This window comes from Galleria mellonella, unplaced genomic scaffold, assembly GCF_026898425.1.
Source record: "Galleria mellonella isolate WM207_F2 unplaced genomic scaffold, CSIRO_AGI_GalMel_v1 utg65, whole genome shotgun sequence".
NCBI classification, from domain to species: domain Eukaryota; kingdom Metazoa; phylum Arthropoda; class Insecta; order Lepidoptera; family Pyralidae; genus Galleria; species Galleria mellonella.
Window position 1 is genome coordinate 8726549 of NW_026442138.1, and position 16537 is coordinate 8743085.

A 16537-nucleotide genomic window follows, 5' to 3' on the forward strand; every position below is an offset into this window, starting at 1 on the left:
ATGACGTTGACATTATCTTTGGAATGACGTCTGACTGACATTCGCGTTTAATAATTTCGTTCTATTCTATAATAGAATTATACTTGATTTCTCTGTAAAATTAATAATACTTAACCATTTTTCCCAAGTAATTAAAAAAGATTATGATAAAAATAATCCAAGATATATAGATATTTATTATTTTTTGAAATTATGAATTGCTGAATAATTTATATTTATATTATAGGAATTTTAGATAAAAGTAATAAGTTCATTAATTTTATTTTAGGGGATAAAAAACAAAAAATGCTTACTTTAGTATAAAGTTTATTTTTCAATTGATAGAAAAACTATATAATTATCCGAACCCAGATAGTGCCTTGCCTTGTTATCGATTTTCAAAAAACGTCAATTTGTTTGTGTGTGTGAAAGATGGCGTCTAAGGAATCTCTGGACGTGAGTACCACTATTTTATTTATTTCTTTGGGCATTTTATTAAAAATTTACATATATGTGCAGTTATATTATGAAATATTTGCTATACTTATTAGTGAAGTCATTAGTTCTAGTAAATTGTATTTCTGTGAAATTTTATAAGGAGAAGACCACGCCCCTGAAATAAATTCTTATTTATACGATTTTTAAATAGTTTTAATATTGATTAATCGCAATTTGTTATTCCAACGAGTTTTTTAATAATCATTATCGATATTAGGAATTATTTAACACTTACGCTACCTCTCTATGAACTTGTTTTAATTCAAAAAAGCTATTGTAATCGTTGCGAGATTGAACTTAGCGGCTTTTAAAAAATATTCTAATAAGAAAAATAATAAAGATTACAATGACAAAACAACTATATTAATTATTATTTTATATTTATATTTATTAATATTATTTAATAATTGATTTTTTATCAATGAATCATATGATACTAAATACATTATAATTTATTTGTGTTTACATGACATATTCATTACTTATACTTTAAAAATTATGGCAGTCTCGTAATAGTTAAAAGAATCAATGAAATATTTTTAATAAATAGGCTTTAAATATTGATTTCTAATTATTTTGAATAAAATTATTAATGTATTTAGCAATGTGTCCCAAATATTAATAATATATAACATATTTTAACTTACCATTACCACTATTATGTCATGGGATATCAGATGAAAAATATCTTTGTAAACATCTTGATCATATTAAGATTTTGTAATTGTCCAAGACCCCATAAATTCACAGATCATTGCAAAAATCTTGTGATTCTTTCTAATTGTTGTAGGATTCATATTTTTTTTTATTCATATGCCAATTTATTGTATAAACTGGACAAGAAGTATTTAATAAACTTACTGTGTTGTTTTCAACAGTAGTATTTAAAAATTTGACTCAATATATTTTGCAATATGGAATAATGTCCTATATGACAATGTCATATATTTAGTTTTACATATCTATTGTTAATATGAAACCTACTATTTTTGCTGTCACTACAGTGCACATTTTCACTCAGCTACTAGATACTGTGACACGAATAAAGAAAATGGTAACACACTACTAAGATATTATGTCTCCGTCTTTAGTATTTAATGTAATTTCACTATCCCACCCATACAATAGAAAAAAATATGTAAGTAAAACAGTATGGTGACAGAAACAAGATAGGGATAAAAATATTAAAATACCCATGCAGACGAGTTGACTCTAGGAATTCATATGAATTACTACCACTATCTTAATTATTTCTAAGTACCAATAATATTCATGATTTTCAGTCTTTAAGATAATTCTGAACAATCTCTGACACAAAAGATGTTACTAGAAACCATAATTTCATATACACTGCTATATTTTGAACAGGTACATTTTGAAACATTCACTTTTTGTACTTTAGATTTCATTGTAATTGTTACCAATTTCAAAATTGGAAAGCATTTAAAGCAAGGGTTTGCATATTGGTCTTACATTTATTAAAATATATTTTCAAGGAGTGAATTATTTAACATTTCAAACTGTAGAGACATAAACACACCACAACAGGACACGAGTCCTTTTAAGCTGCTCTACATATAATCCGAAGCTCTACAATATTATATCTAAAAAAGACTGTTCAAGCTGTCAAGACTATCTTTCAATGCATTATGTAACAGTTTAATTTCAAAACTGAAAATAATTGAAAATTTAAAGAAAAAAATATGTTAAAAGTGCGCGAATGTAGCCTTGCGTGGTGTTTAGCGCGGTTCGATAACGGCCGCCGCACCAATTGAGCGCATCCGCATTTGTGTCAAAGGACACAGCACGCGCTCCAAGACGCTCATCTCGCACCAAGGTTACCTACACATCCGTAGGCAAAACACTACAGTGGTTGCCGAGTGTTCATGTAGGTTGTATTTTATAGCGGACATATCGGTCTTCATTTGCCACTCCGATGAAACATACCTCCACATTTTTATATTCCACTAGGAATACAGCAAATAAGCTGTGTGCCATACTGGTATAAAGTGATAACCACACCTTTGCAATGAAATAATGAGGGCAAGAGCTCTTGTCTAGTCTACTTCTTACTCTGCTTGTCGCTAGTGAAACGAACTAACGAATTTATTTGTTTTATTACGATACCTGCACGAAGAAATAGGACAGCAACGTCCAACATTTTGTTTTTTGTGGTAGCGTAAACGTATCTACAAATAAAAAAAATTATAAATATAAAGGAAAAATATTGGGATATTCTTGAGTAACGCTTACTTACAATGATGAGAATGATATTTGATTTATCACTATTTGTTAAGTCATATGATTTGAATTGCTGAATACAAAACGGGAATCCATCGCCAATACATGAATAGTTACGACCTTCCTCGCCCATCCCGACATTGTATATCTCGCATTATAGGATTAATGAATATGCCTCAATAGCTGATGCGTTTCATTTTTCAGCATCGTTAGCGGATGTACTGCCTATCCGTTGAAAACATTATCCTCGCGTGTCGTCTATATTCTGTGGAGTTGAAAAGATAACCTTAATTGAAAATTGAGTTTGCAACACGTATACTTTAAAAGCATCTGTGACTTGCTTATTTTGCTAAATAAAGAAGCAACAATAATGGCATTTTTTACGGTAAATAACTAAAATTTACACCTCCTTTCGCTCCCACTATGCATTCAGGCGGAAAATTAGAAAACAGTCTCACGAATGAAATAGGGCACGTCAAAATGCGAACCCCTTTCAGAGATAACGCGGTTCAATTCACAAAGGTTTACAGTGAACTCATTAGATGTAACTCGTTTTCCACCTTTGTAACTCCATAGAGAAGGTCGCGTATGAATCTCGGTATTGTTGAGATATCGCGAACGTTGATCGTCTAGATTAGAAGCCCTTAAGTGTATGATGGCGAACTACAAGGTGAGATTTATTTGCGACGGTAACCATATATCAAATGGACAATCGTCTGACAGATCGTCTACATTGGCGAGGATAAGGTCCTAGTTGGCACTGACGCAAGTGGCCGCGCTTCCCGCAGGATGTCGAGAATGAGAGCGTGTCCTCATAACTCTGCGATGTCGTGGGTAGTACTGATCGTAGACATTGTGTAATTCCTAATGAGAATATTATTCAGAAGCGTCAAAACGTGGTTCGCTGTGCTTTGTGCTTATTTTTCACTTTAATTAAATCGTCGGTTGCGAGGCCACGTCGTTATTATGTCCTATAAACAAAGAAGTGCTGCAAAGTCGTTAATTGCGTAATATATTTTTTCTTGAAGTTTAAAGGAGTAAAGTATTATTTTACCTTTAGTACATATTTACAATGTTTTGCAATTTGCTTTTTCAAACATTAAAATGCTACGATAACCGTTTTTCATTTCTTTGTAAACTTCTTCATTGGTTACTCTACCAGAAGGCATCAATTTTTTCATTGCAGTTGTTATTTTTAAAGGATTTGCAATGACAATTACAAATCAAGTATCAATATTGCTAATTGGAAATGTATATACCTAAATTGAGAGGGTTCAGGCATGTACACGGTTACGTTGGGCCCCCAAATCGTTTCTCTTGCAATCTTTACTAGTATTTTAAATTTAAAAGAGAGTTCTTTTTGTTCTGTTAAGAAACAGAACAAAAAGAACTCTCTTTGATGATTGAACAAAGATGTTACTTCTTGACACGTTAACGGTTTCCCACAAAATTTAGCATACACTTTTTTTTAATATTAAAAAAGACATGAGTTACTTTTTTCCCGACAATCTGTACTCCGTGCACACGAAGTCGTAGGTAAAAACTAGTATCTGATGAATAAGTATTAGAAACAAGTTGACGTAACTTCACTTAAAAAAATCTTCTCCTTTTCGATTGTTCAGTGATTTCGTTTTCATATAAAACCTTCCATTCTCTATTTTAATACCCTTTGAGATGAAATTCCGAAAATCCCTTCGTATTGCGTATCAATATCTCAAAGGGTACATTCCAAATTTCGTGTTTTAAGCGAATTCGAAAAGAAAAATGTCCTCGATTCGCCTTTTATTTTTTTAAGCGCATGTTACGTGATATTTTAGCCAATCTGAATCAATCTTTCTACTTTGCATTTATCTCAGACATAAAAAAGCCAGTCATGTATTCTAATTAATATTTCAAATAGAAACACAGTTATGGAAGTGCAACTGCTTGTCGGTAGAAACGAGTATGCTGAGATACCACCAAACTACTTTTATACGAGGTATTGTAAAACGTAAAATGAGAGAAAGATCGAGCGAAACACGAAATTGAGGGTATACAAAATTATCTCTGTCCAAGATAATCCTGTAGCATCCTATGCGTGAATTAGAGACGACGCCTATACCATAATATCGAGCAAGCCGTGAAATATTTATGTGGGTACGACCTTGTCGAAGATTGTTATTGGAAAAAAACGAAGCGATCGTCAAGGCTGATCATTTCATGTTAGAGAAATAATTCAAAAATCTTTTTGACGTTGGTGCTTGTCTAGAAAGTTCTTTTTACGTTTTATGACGCTGAACTTTTAGGAACTTGAATTAATGTCTTCTCAGTTTTTTTTATAGTTGTGTTCAGCGACACTTTTCACAATCTTTTATTTTACTCGTTTCGTGCGTAATACTCGTAATACCTTTCATATGCAAGGCAATATTATTGTGATAATGAACTTGATTGATTATGGAACTAGTTCCATGGTAGCCATAGAAATTTTGTAACAAAGCAATTCAACTCGAGTTCTCATTTGAATTATCACAATGTTTGCTTGACCATTTTACAAGTTATTGTAAAATAATCCTGAGGTATTTCTCTCTCATAGCATAAGATTAACATTTTGCAGTAACTTATTCCATCTCCTACCTGAACAATTGGTTTAAATCCATACTGGAATAAGTTATAACTAGTTAATGTTATGTTTTTGGTGCAGTAAAGTGTTAAATAAATAAATAAAATTATTCTAAAGATAACCCGTACATCTAAATTTGATCAGATATTTAAAAATTATAATGAAATAAAAACCTCACGTACATACATAAACCCTGAAAACAGGTCATTTCTTTTTTTGGCAGACGCGTAAAAAAATCCTCCCCAATATTTGTCAATCTTTGCAACTTTTGGGTTAATAATTAATCCTTATGTAATACTTTGCATTTTTATAGACCAATGAGGACATAAAACCTCTTTCCTTAATACTATGTAAGAACAAAAGAACTTCTATCTTGCCCTGACTGGAAGAATCTAGATATATATACTACTCAGGTTCTTAGACCTTTTTATTCTACACGACTTTTATATCACTATTTTGTTTTAAATTGTCCGATTTAGACAGCTTTATTGCAATAAAGTGTGATGGCGCCAAACTTTTTTGGCACTTAATTCGCTGTTATTCTTCCTTGTTATTACATTAATATCAGCTTTTGCTCGTTTACTATTCCCATTTATATAAAAACATGTTTTTCAAGCAACGTCTATATAATAATTATTAACTAAGTTACTATAAATTCATGCTTCTCTAGCAGTTTTGTTAGTACAATTGACTTCGTTTTATACCCATGTACAGTTTAAACAGTCATAAAATTTTAGTTTTCAAGAATGGCAACTCTGATGCAGATACAATGCGCATTACATACAATCATATTATATTCTGATAAGTCCATGATACTGTACATGTCTACATTTACCATTTTTCATTAATTTGCCTGTTAGCTTGTTTGTTACTCCAAATTGTACAAAAAATACATATATTTTTTATTGATTAGATACGATTTATATGACACATTGAACATCTGAGCAATATGTCAGTATCAAGTAAAATATGGTTTATATAAAAATCTTGTCGTTCGTCGACTAGGTAAAGGCAGGTACAATGCGTGAGCCAGTCTTGGCAAGATAAGCTCGCGACGACGGAGGATATTTTGCAAAGGTTACAAGGCCTCTCGTAGGAAATTGGTCCGTATCTGCTTAGATAGAAAAGATAAATTTTCCACAATATTCGACGGGTTTCTATTTAGGTTACGAAATTTCGTCATAAATTTTGATTTCATTAAATCCGCTTGACGCTTCGATTTTGTTTTTTCATCACTTGAGCATTTAGGCTGTATGGATTTGAATAATTCTCTTAAATGTTTGTAATAGGCCAATTAAGAGTTTTAGGGAAAGCAAAAATTGGAAATTAGGTAGGACGTCTATCGGGTCAACGGTCAATTATTAATAAATATTACATTCTTTTTTTAATAATTCGCAGTAATTTTTAAACAACTTAGAAAATAAAAAAGCAGATTCTCAAATAGCTTTTTTTCTTGTCCTAGATATGTTTTTCTTTAATTCTTTGAGATTTAAATCATCTATGAATAATATTGAATAGTCTAACAAAATGATACAAGAAACACAATATTTAATGGATTTTTAATACTCCTAGTCGAAAATGACGTTTCACGTCATATACATTCAAGCAAACAATTGATAACTGATATAAAAAAATAAATTGTAATAGTAAACAAAAAGTTTTCTAAAAATAAAACCTGTTCAATAGTATGACAGATGAACTATACATGGACGGATGAAATATACTGCGTCATATTCGTGGAATTACAACAACCCTGCTCAACTTGCTGTCATTACTTTGAACAATATTGTCATAAACAATATATTGAACAGGAATTAGTCAAGACATCCGAGATATCTACTTACATTATTCAGTAACTTATTCACCTTTAACAACCCATTAAAATCCCATTATTAGACATGTATCTCTTCCCATAAGAGCATATACCTTGTCTACTATTACTACGTTAGTCAAACGATAGTGGTATAGGTTTTGAGTTCCCTTTCTCTCACACTGGTATTTTTTTTGTTTGTTTTTGCATTCACTACTTCCTGTGCGGCTGTGGTAGGTTGACTGGAAGAAATCTCTTAAATCTATTAAACAGTTTGCCTTTACTTACTTTGTTACTGATTTGTTATTATTACTGTATGTTTTAGTGGAATATTATATATATATATATATATATATATATATATATATATATATATATTGTTCCTTTACGATGTCCTGAAGATTAAAAAAGGTAGTGACACTGTAATCTTATTCCTTTATTACACGAATTGATTGATTATTCATAACTTAGCGGAGCCGTTACTGAGACGCCAAATTTAGTTTCGCAAAATTACTGTTTTATGGGTCATCATAAATTAAGTTTTTTGTAATGTTGACTTAAACAAAAGACGCCTCAGTATCGACGCCAGTATCCTATGTGTTAAGTTGTCCGTGTAATTTTTTATTTATTAAATTTCATTCAAATCCGTATACCATTTCAAACATGTTTGAATGACAAACATGCAAACATCTTTATAAATATTTCACCTTTAATTATAGGTCGGTAAATAAATGTAGATTATAATAGTGAAGTACTCATAAAATACTTTGTTAATTAAAAACAAACAAAGTTATACATTCCCAATGATGTAGCGCACGCGAATTTTCTCTCTCTCCACCTGCCCATTTTCATTAACCGTATTGATTTTCAATTACTGAATACTGAAGGACCGAAAGAACTGGCGAATGTCCGGTGTTCATGTAAAAGTGATATCTTGGTTGTTATTACTTTACAACATTTTTTTTTCAACGTAGCTAATACAAGCTTGATATTAGACATAATTTACTAATTCAATCGTTTATCATGTAATTCAGATATAATTAAATTTTTTTTTACATTAATCGTGTAATTGGTTCATGATTACTGTAAAGTGGAGGCTGGAAACGAATGGAACTCACAAATTGCATCCTAATACTCTCGTATTTATTAGGAATTATCTTACATTCATCTATACATCTTATAAGCGTTATGTCATACGTTCACAAGTGATAATGTGATTCATACATAAGACAATGCATTTTATTTTCTCTTTCACATGTATCCGATATTAGGTATATGTCAGAAGTACAATCGATGCTCATTATCTAGAATGTAATAAGTATTGGACATGTTCGAGGCTCGCTCTAAGAAGTATGAGGCTGTTAGTGTTTGTATATTGTTATAGAGGCTCCTGGGTTATCCAAATATACTGATTTGGACTCTATTCTTATTGCCATGCACGATGATACTGTTTACAATTATCATGGTAGCAATCCATTTTTTTTTTTATTTATTCTCTACGAATAACAAATAATAACAATAAAATAGATATTTCTAAATTATGTGTAGGTTGGATTGTATATAATTGTTATATATCGATAATACTATATATTTTTCATTATAGAAATAAAATATAAGAATTCTGTAATAAAGTTTTTCTTATGTACTCAATACGGATACAAAAACTATGTGTCATGAAATTATATATACTTATTTATAAGTACAATTATTATAACATAAACTATATATTTTTGGAAAATATAAATTATATCCTGAAGATGTAAAAAAACATTTTAAAATTTTAATCACTGATAGGAATTAACAGGGAACTTTAAAAAAGGGGCGAGCACAAAAGATCATGGTAAGGTCGCAAGGTCATAGACTTTTCTGCCAATAAGAGCCCGCTTCTCAATAATAATAAGTACAATTTATTATATTATTATTTACATTTTTACAAGAATTTATGAAAAAATTAAAAGAGAAAAAATAAAGATACAATTTATTACAGTAAATATTAGTAATTTTATATTAGTAAAAGGTGGCACAACAAACAAGCATACCACTTATCTAATGGTAAGCGGTTACCGTAGCCTACAATACCAGGGGCATTAATCTAAAGAAACCTCTTTTTCTCTTTTTTGAAGAACCCTGTGTTGCAGTCTTTAGGAGTTCTCATTCCAGAACTTTAGCGTTCGTGGATAGAAGCATTTTCAATAAAAGGAAGTTTGTTTTTGCTAGAAGTCATTTGAAAAAAGTTAGAAATCACCTAGGAGTCGCTAGTGAAACTCCAGACATAGGCAAACATTTTACTAGCAGATCAATATCTTCAAGGCTTACCGAGTCCACAATAAACCACGTTATCGCCTTTTCAGATGTGTAAGCATTCGTGACATACAAACATAAGATTCATAACGGCGCTAACGTCACCCAATAATGTAGTATTTAAACAAAATTAAAAAATTTAAAAGTGACTTTGGACTTTTTCTGGATCATTAAGCGATGCCGAAACACCCTGATAGATCGTATTCTATTAATATACTTTTGTTTCACCAGAGATATGACGTCACAGATGACGTTATTTCCTTCATTTAGCCCATTTTCATATAGGTGTTTTGCAGAACTTATGCATTATAAGCATATCTAATTGTGTGTGATGGATTTGTACAAATTTTGTGAACGATTAGTATGAGGACTGCAATGAGCAGCATATTATAATTTTTGGTTTAATTTGTCTATAGATAACAGTTATCACTTTCCAAAAGGTAGACGTAGAAATTTTTATTAGATAATGGAATTTGTCCAGATATGTTTTAGATGTACTCAAATATATATTTGCTTGGTATATTTATCTGAATACTATAAATAACCATGAAATGAAACAGCACCCTCTGCATATCTGAATCTGGAGCATTCTAATCAAGTCATTTGTCACTTGAAACAAATAGCATCTGTACTTGCTCGGTCTAAGACTATGAAACTTTTTAATTTACATATATAGATATTATTATTTCTATATATGTAAATTTTAGTATAAACTGGTTATTGCCAGTTTATACTAAAATAACGCACATTTACATTAGTCGTCAATACTCTTAACTTATAAATAACTACGTCACTTTTCATAAATAAAAAAAAATCTAGAATCGCCTTTGGAACGGTAACGGCCTCAACAAATCTTTGTGGAAGGTCGACACGAACTAAAATATTTTATGTACCTATATCACTATCAAACCGCATCGTAAATATTTTCTGGAACAAAATTGTATTGATCTGTGAGTAATTCTGCGAGTAATAGGATCTCTAAAATGCGATATGGTTCAAATAAAATGACGGACGTCTATCGAAAATTCCACTACGCTTTCATGGTTTTACTTCGATATCGGATATTCCCTTTACTTTGCAAAACGATGAGCCTTTACTTAGCCAGCTTGCCTTTGTATCGAATTACCGCGATAAAAGTCTTGCTCGGAAATATTATAAAGGCTTTTTTATCTTTTCATTGGAGGTAATAATTATATTGACTGTAGAAGTGTACAGAAAATTACCCGGCATAATACATACTTTTTTTTATATAAAATCTTATCTGCACTTTATTAACTCTGCTCAGTTTGTAAAAATTATTCAAATGTCGCTTAAGTATAGAAGTTTAATCGAATAACTATATACTAGAAATTGTATTTTGCGCCTCATCAGTTTTTTCAACCTGCTTTACAATTCAAGGATTAGATAGATTATAGGTTGTGGAAACCTCGTATCTATACAATATAATACGAGGTTACAACAACTAACTCGCTACGATATGATTGTAGTTTTCGTAGTGAGAATTTTGCTGCAGTCCCCTTAGATAAGAGAAAACGTATTTATCTACACACAATTCCACTGCCTTATGTATGAAATATAATAGAATGAAACAGCAACGTTCAACGTCTTGTTCTTTCTTATATGCACATTATATCTACAGACAGATTGGTTTGCCACTTGTAAGGGGCTCGTTACGTGTCGCAAACTAAACGTAATTACGTAATGTATACGAGTATCTTGTACGTGAGTTATAAAACTCCGCCCAAGAGCTGCTTGATCGCGCATTAAAGGATTTTGTAGCCAAGCTAAAGACAAAGTTGTTTATCTCTTGTGTTATTTGAGCAACTGTTGTAGTATTCGCGGAAAAATTAAATAGCACACTATTATATTAATTAATTTTGTATTATACAACAATTTCAATACCGACTTTTGATAAAATACAACGAAAGTTTTCTTCTCACCGATCTTTTTAATGGTAGAATTCCTCGATTACTTAGCACGTCCTGGAAAATTACTAAGTCAATTTTCTAAAACAATAAATAAAACTTTTCAATATTCTGAATGACTCTTTAGATAATTTAACATCGTGTTCCACAATAATAAACCGGCTTCAGTTGTGGCAAAATCAGTTATTCCAAAAGTGAACCATTGAACCGATTTTTATTTTTTATGGGATCAATATAATAATAATAAAGTATTACCTTACAAATAAAAAAAAATCCAAAATGGTTTATAACTAACTATAAGGTAACAAATATAAAAAGTACAACCGAACTGAGAACTTTGAAAAATGGTTCCTACGAATAAATATTATCTTAAAATGTGATTAGTATTATAACTTAACAGAATGCCATTTTTCATATGATAGCTGCACATAAATCTATCACAAAGAATAGATCCCGGTAAACAGCAAGATATTTCAAAGACACTTTACCCAGATTGAAGATATTTAAAATTAGAACGTAGAATGATTTGAATGATATGATTTTACAAGTAGATAGATTTTGCTCTCAAACAAGCAGATCTTTACTACAAAAACAAAAACTGCGAAAAACGGCAGCATAACATCAATAGTCACAAAAATAATATGGAGCCACACTGGAATAAATTCTATCGATTACGTAACATAACTGCAAAAAATATACAGACTAGTTGAGAATCTCCTCCTTTTGGAAGTCGCAAACACGGCACAGCACGTTTTCCCGGGACAGTCGGTGCAGCTCGGTGCATCGGTCGGTAAAGGGGTCACCATCGATCGGACGGGGTCACGACGCGTTCGTGCCGTTCCCATATAACTGTTATTGAACAGTTCAGCTGTTGGGAACAGCTAAACCTAAGGGCTTGTATCAGTTCTAATCTATATTTGCGATCATGTTATAACCATCGCACGTTACTAGCTAAAATATTTTATCTGATAGACTAAATCTGTGTAGATAGCTTAACGCGTCTCCAGAGTGACGTCTTAGGAGCGATAAGATTGTAATTAATGAATTTGAAACTTAACGATATGCGCCCCATCACATTGTTCTGTAAGTTAAAGTGTAAAGTGAACACTACACTTTATGATTAATTTGGAATAGATCTCCTTTTTTTAAATTATTTATTATTCTCGAATCCGTTTGAGAGTTCTGTTTTATCTTCATCTTCGCCATATTGATTAGAATTGAAAGAACTCATTGGATCCGATTATGTAATAATATTCAATTTTTTAAATTTTATTAATTTTTGATATCCAACCACAAAATAGTCTTTTTCCATCATCATTATTTCAGTCGTTAATTGTCCACTGCTGAACATAAGCCTCAGGGGGCTTAGGGGAGTTTTTCCAATAGTTGTTCCGCTTCGCAGGTGGGTTGGCAGTTAGGTTTTAGAGAGGTTTTAAGCGGGACGCTGCTGCCCATTTCTCTACCATTAAGTTCCCTTATTCGCTTATTACGACACCCAAAAAATGAAAAATGAAGTGGGCTATTCTATGCCAGGACAACACGGCGGTCCTGGCATAGGATAGCCTTATATAGCCGGCTGGAATCTTTTTCTATAATTATATATGACTCTTGGATTAGTATTAAATTAATGGAATTTTAAAATCTGCGATTATAATTTATCGTAAGTAGTATCACTTTTGAATTATGGTCGACGTTGCTAAATCGGAAATGTTTTCTGTTTATACTTCCCCCGCAACAAATACCAGAATTGAACACGATCCAACTTTATGCATTATGAAGTCAATTATTGTGGCAGTTTATCCACCAATTGGGTTATTTAACTAGATTGCATAAGCGCTACATTGGCTTTTTCCATTTCAGGCGTAGAGTTTGCACTAGTTGTTTCTACTCACATTGTAGTTTAAATACTAATTTATTCATAACGTCGGAAATACAATACTCTGTGTTTTAGTTTAAAATTAGGTTGTCTCTTTTGAAAGTATGTTGTCGACTACATACTTTGTTGTTGTTGATATCGAAATTATGTAAAATGATATAGTAGATTTTATTATAAAAGTTATTTGAAAAATATGAGAGAACATCTATGTTTCAAATTAATATTTTAAAAAGAAATGAATGATTTCAATACTATTAACTGGCAAAGAAACTATTAAAATTATATACAATAGAAGGTTAGCATAGAACGTTAGGTTATAAAGCCGAAAATGTATCGATAGATTCCTTGTTAGGTAGTTGGGGTTTGAAACGAATTGAATTAAAATGTATGTAGGTTTTTTTAATGATATGTTGTCATGTTTTATACGGCAATTTTAAACTTTAGCAATAATAATCTATTAATTATGTACGTGACTATGGCTACAGAATAGAACTAAAGTTTTGAATAATGAAAATAATATAAAGCGTTTACTACGAAAGAGCCTGCCAGCGACTCCGTCCGCGTGATTAAGCTATATCGATTGACCGGGATAAATAGTAGCCTACATCTTTCTCCATCCGAAATAATACATTTATACCAAATATAACGACTGGCTCAGCCATTGAGGATCCAAGGAGTAACAAACAAACTAACCCATTTTCACATTTATAATATAATTTATAAGAATGCGTTGTAGTCAATCCTACAGTTATGTTTAAAATATAATCCCAGTAAAAGCCATATTCAAAATCACTTCTTAAATAATATTACGTCTAATATTAATACAGCACTCTAAAATTTCTCCTTGAGGCTCGAGGTCCTCCAAGGTCGGTTAATCCCCCAATTATACATTTACCCAATTATACACCCTCTTATAAAGCCTTATTATTAATTCTGTTTAGTACAAGTGTTGATTATTTACTTCCTTTATCTATTATTATTTCTTTATCTTTACTTTCTTTATATATTTATTAATGTATCTAGGATCCTGATTAAATATTTTATGCTCAGTTGTTGTAAAAAATGGTAACTTACTACCAAACTACAAAAGCGATTAGCTCGAGTTCACTATTTTATATTTCATATTCAAAATTTACTAACTGTATCTGTATTCTAATAATATCACCTTTACACTTTGCACAGCATAATTTGTCAATGTTCATACATATACAACATAATTACAATAACGTATTATATAAATAGCATGCATGCAGTTAATAGTGGTGCAGTGTACCTTGCTTCGCTGTCACAACGTTCTCCCGGCATGGCGGCTTGATTTACTGCAAATCGACTGACTTCAAAGTACGCTACATATCTACGTTAACATTTTGTCAGAAAGTGTAGTATAAAAGTTTAAATTCAAATATATAAAAATCAGTACGTAAGAATCTCATTCGGCTTCATGGTAGATAAAAGATTAGGTTTATAAAATTTTAATTTGAGAGTATATATTGAAGCGGCGTCAATGAGAATTGTATACTTATAGATTTTATTTTAATTTAGATAAGTATATAATTTTAATATTTGCGATCACATAACGAAATATTATACATAGAATTTATAAAGTTTACTATATTTTTAATTTTAGTGTTTACTATGTAAAATAAGTCATTCGTTTGCCGTGTGTGCCTTGGCATAGAATGGGCCACCCCTTTATTTCGTAAGAGGTCGGTGTTGTAAGAGGCGACTAAGGGAAGGCGAGGAATAGGCAGCAGCGTCTCTCTTAAAACATCTCTAAAAGCCTAACTGCGGATGCCAACCCGCCTGCCAAGCGTGGCAACTATTGACAAAACTCCCCTTATGGGGAAGACTTATGTCCAGCAGTGGACAATTAACGACTGATATAATAAATTTGAAATAAGATAAATTGCAATAATGCGTGAGTACTCATAGCATATCTATTTATTTTAACACACTGTTTACAGATAATATGTATATTCATTATATACTTCACACTATAACAGATACTCCTCCAATTAAGCTTTTGTTTACGGGCTTAAGTACCTCGTAATCGAATGGACTAGCGGAACCAATTAAGTCAGCGAAGGTCGGTTTACTTTCGAGATTAATTTCGCTGAGGGAGTGCCGCGTAAAAATAATAAGGCTCTTATCAAGGAAATGTCTTCTAATAATACCTAACCTAGTGCTATTACCACCCCTTGATGTATATTAATTGCCGACTGTCTGTAATATTGTTATCTTAATAATATATATATTCTTTATTGCACTAAAACATACAGTAACAGCAATAAGTTAATAACAATGATAGCAAAGGCGAACTTATCTCTAAAAGTGATTTCTTTCAGTCAACCTAACACAGTGGCATAGGAAGTAGTGAGTGGGCAGTAGTAGTGCAAAACAGAAATTAGAATATTTACATAAATTACAAATCATTATATATATGTAGAATAAGAAAAATTATAACTGGGCGATGTCTGTACATGAAAGATATTTAAAAAAAATTAAGTCTAAGTATATATCTATACTTGTTCCAGCATCACGCAGAAACTACTACACCAAATTGAACACGGTTTTTGCCATTATGCTCCTAAAGCTGCTCAGTTTGCTCCCACTTATCAGGCTATTTCTCTGCTCAATTGATATATTTAATGACAAAATAGATATATTTTTAAAATGTTGTACAAAATTTTTATGTTTGTAAAATAAACCTATGGCTCACTACACGTTTTGGGAGACTAAGTGTGGTGAGTAATTTTCAAATAAATAAATAAAGGTCTAAATTAAAAACTGATGTATTTTATTTTGATACCACCTAAAAGTGGTCTTTTTCATTGGCTTTTTTACGTCTGAAATCCGCGCGTACAACGTTTTACCCGCTAAAGGCGATATTTATAAGTGTTCTGAATCGAAGTAACTAGAATTTGCAGTAGAAAATCGTTTTACAGTGAAGTCGATTCGATAATGGGCTTTTTTAAAATAACATTTCGAAGTGGACGTACCGATAAAAGTGCAGTAATAATGGGCTAATAATACTAAATTTGTCTTATGTAAAGATACCCATGTCAAACAATGAGACGATTGTTGGTTATTATAAAAAAATATTAGAAATGTAATAATTTCTTCACGGAATATTAAAGGAATTGATGTGTAGGTATACACTACAATAGATTAAATTTTAAGTGGTTTTATATTTGAAAACTCCAATACCCATTTCTACTAAGCGGTAACACAATGCAGAAAACTCGTGGGAACAATTGACAAAACTTTGTCTGTAGCAAAGTATGTAGTTAACGGCTTGTTAGTTGTTT

General features: G+C 31.4%; 1 protein-coding gene across 5 annotated transcripts in view; it reads left to right on the forward strand.

Annotated features, from left to right (window-relative positions):
* The first annotated feature begins 281 nt into the window (after nucleotides 1–281).
* The window catches only part of LOC113519629 (sodium/potassium-transporting ATPase subunit alpha), a 62791-nt gene continuing 46535 nt past the window's right edge, over nucleotides 282–16537 (forward strand). For 3 of the 5 annotated variants that reach the window (XM_052900755.1, XM_052900753.1, XM_052900754.1), the window contains exon 1: nucleotides 282–435. In XM_052900755.1, coding sequence (XP_052756715.1) covers nucleotides 412–435 — 24 coding nt within the window. In that variant the 5' untranslated portion in view covers nucleotides 282–411. The remainder of the gene's footprint in view (nucleotides 436–16537) is intronic. The other 2 variants (XM_026904760.3, XM_026904763.3) reach the window with 1 other exon arrangement.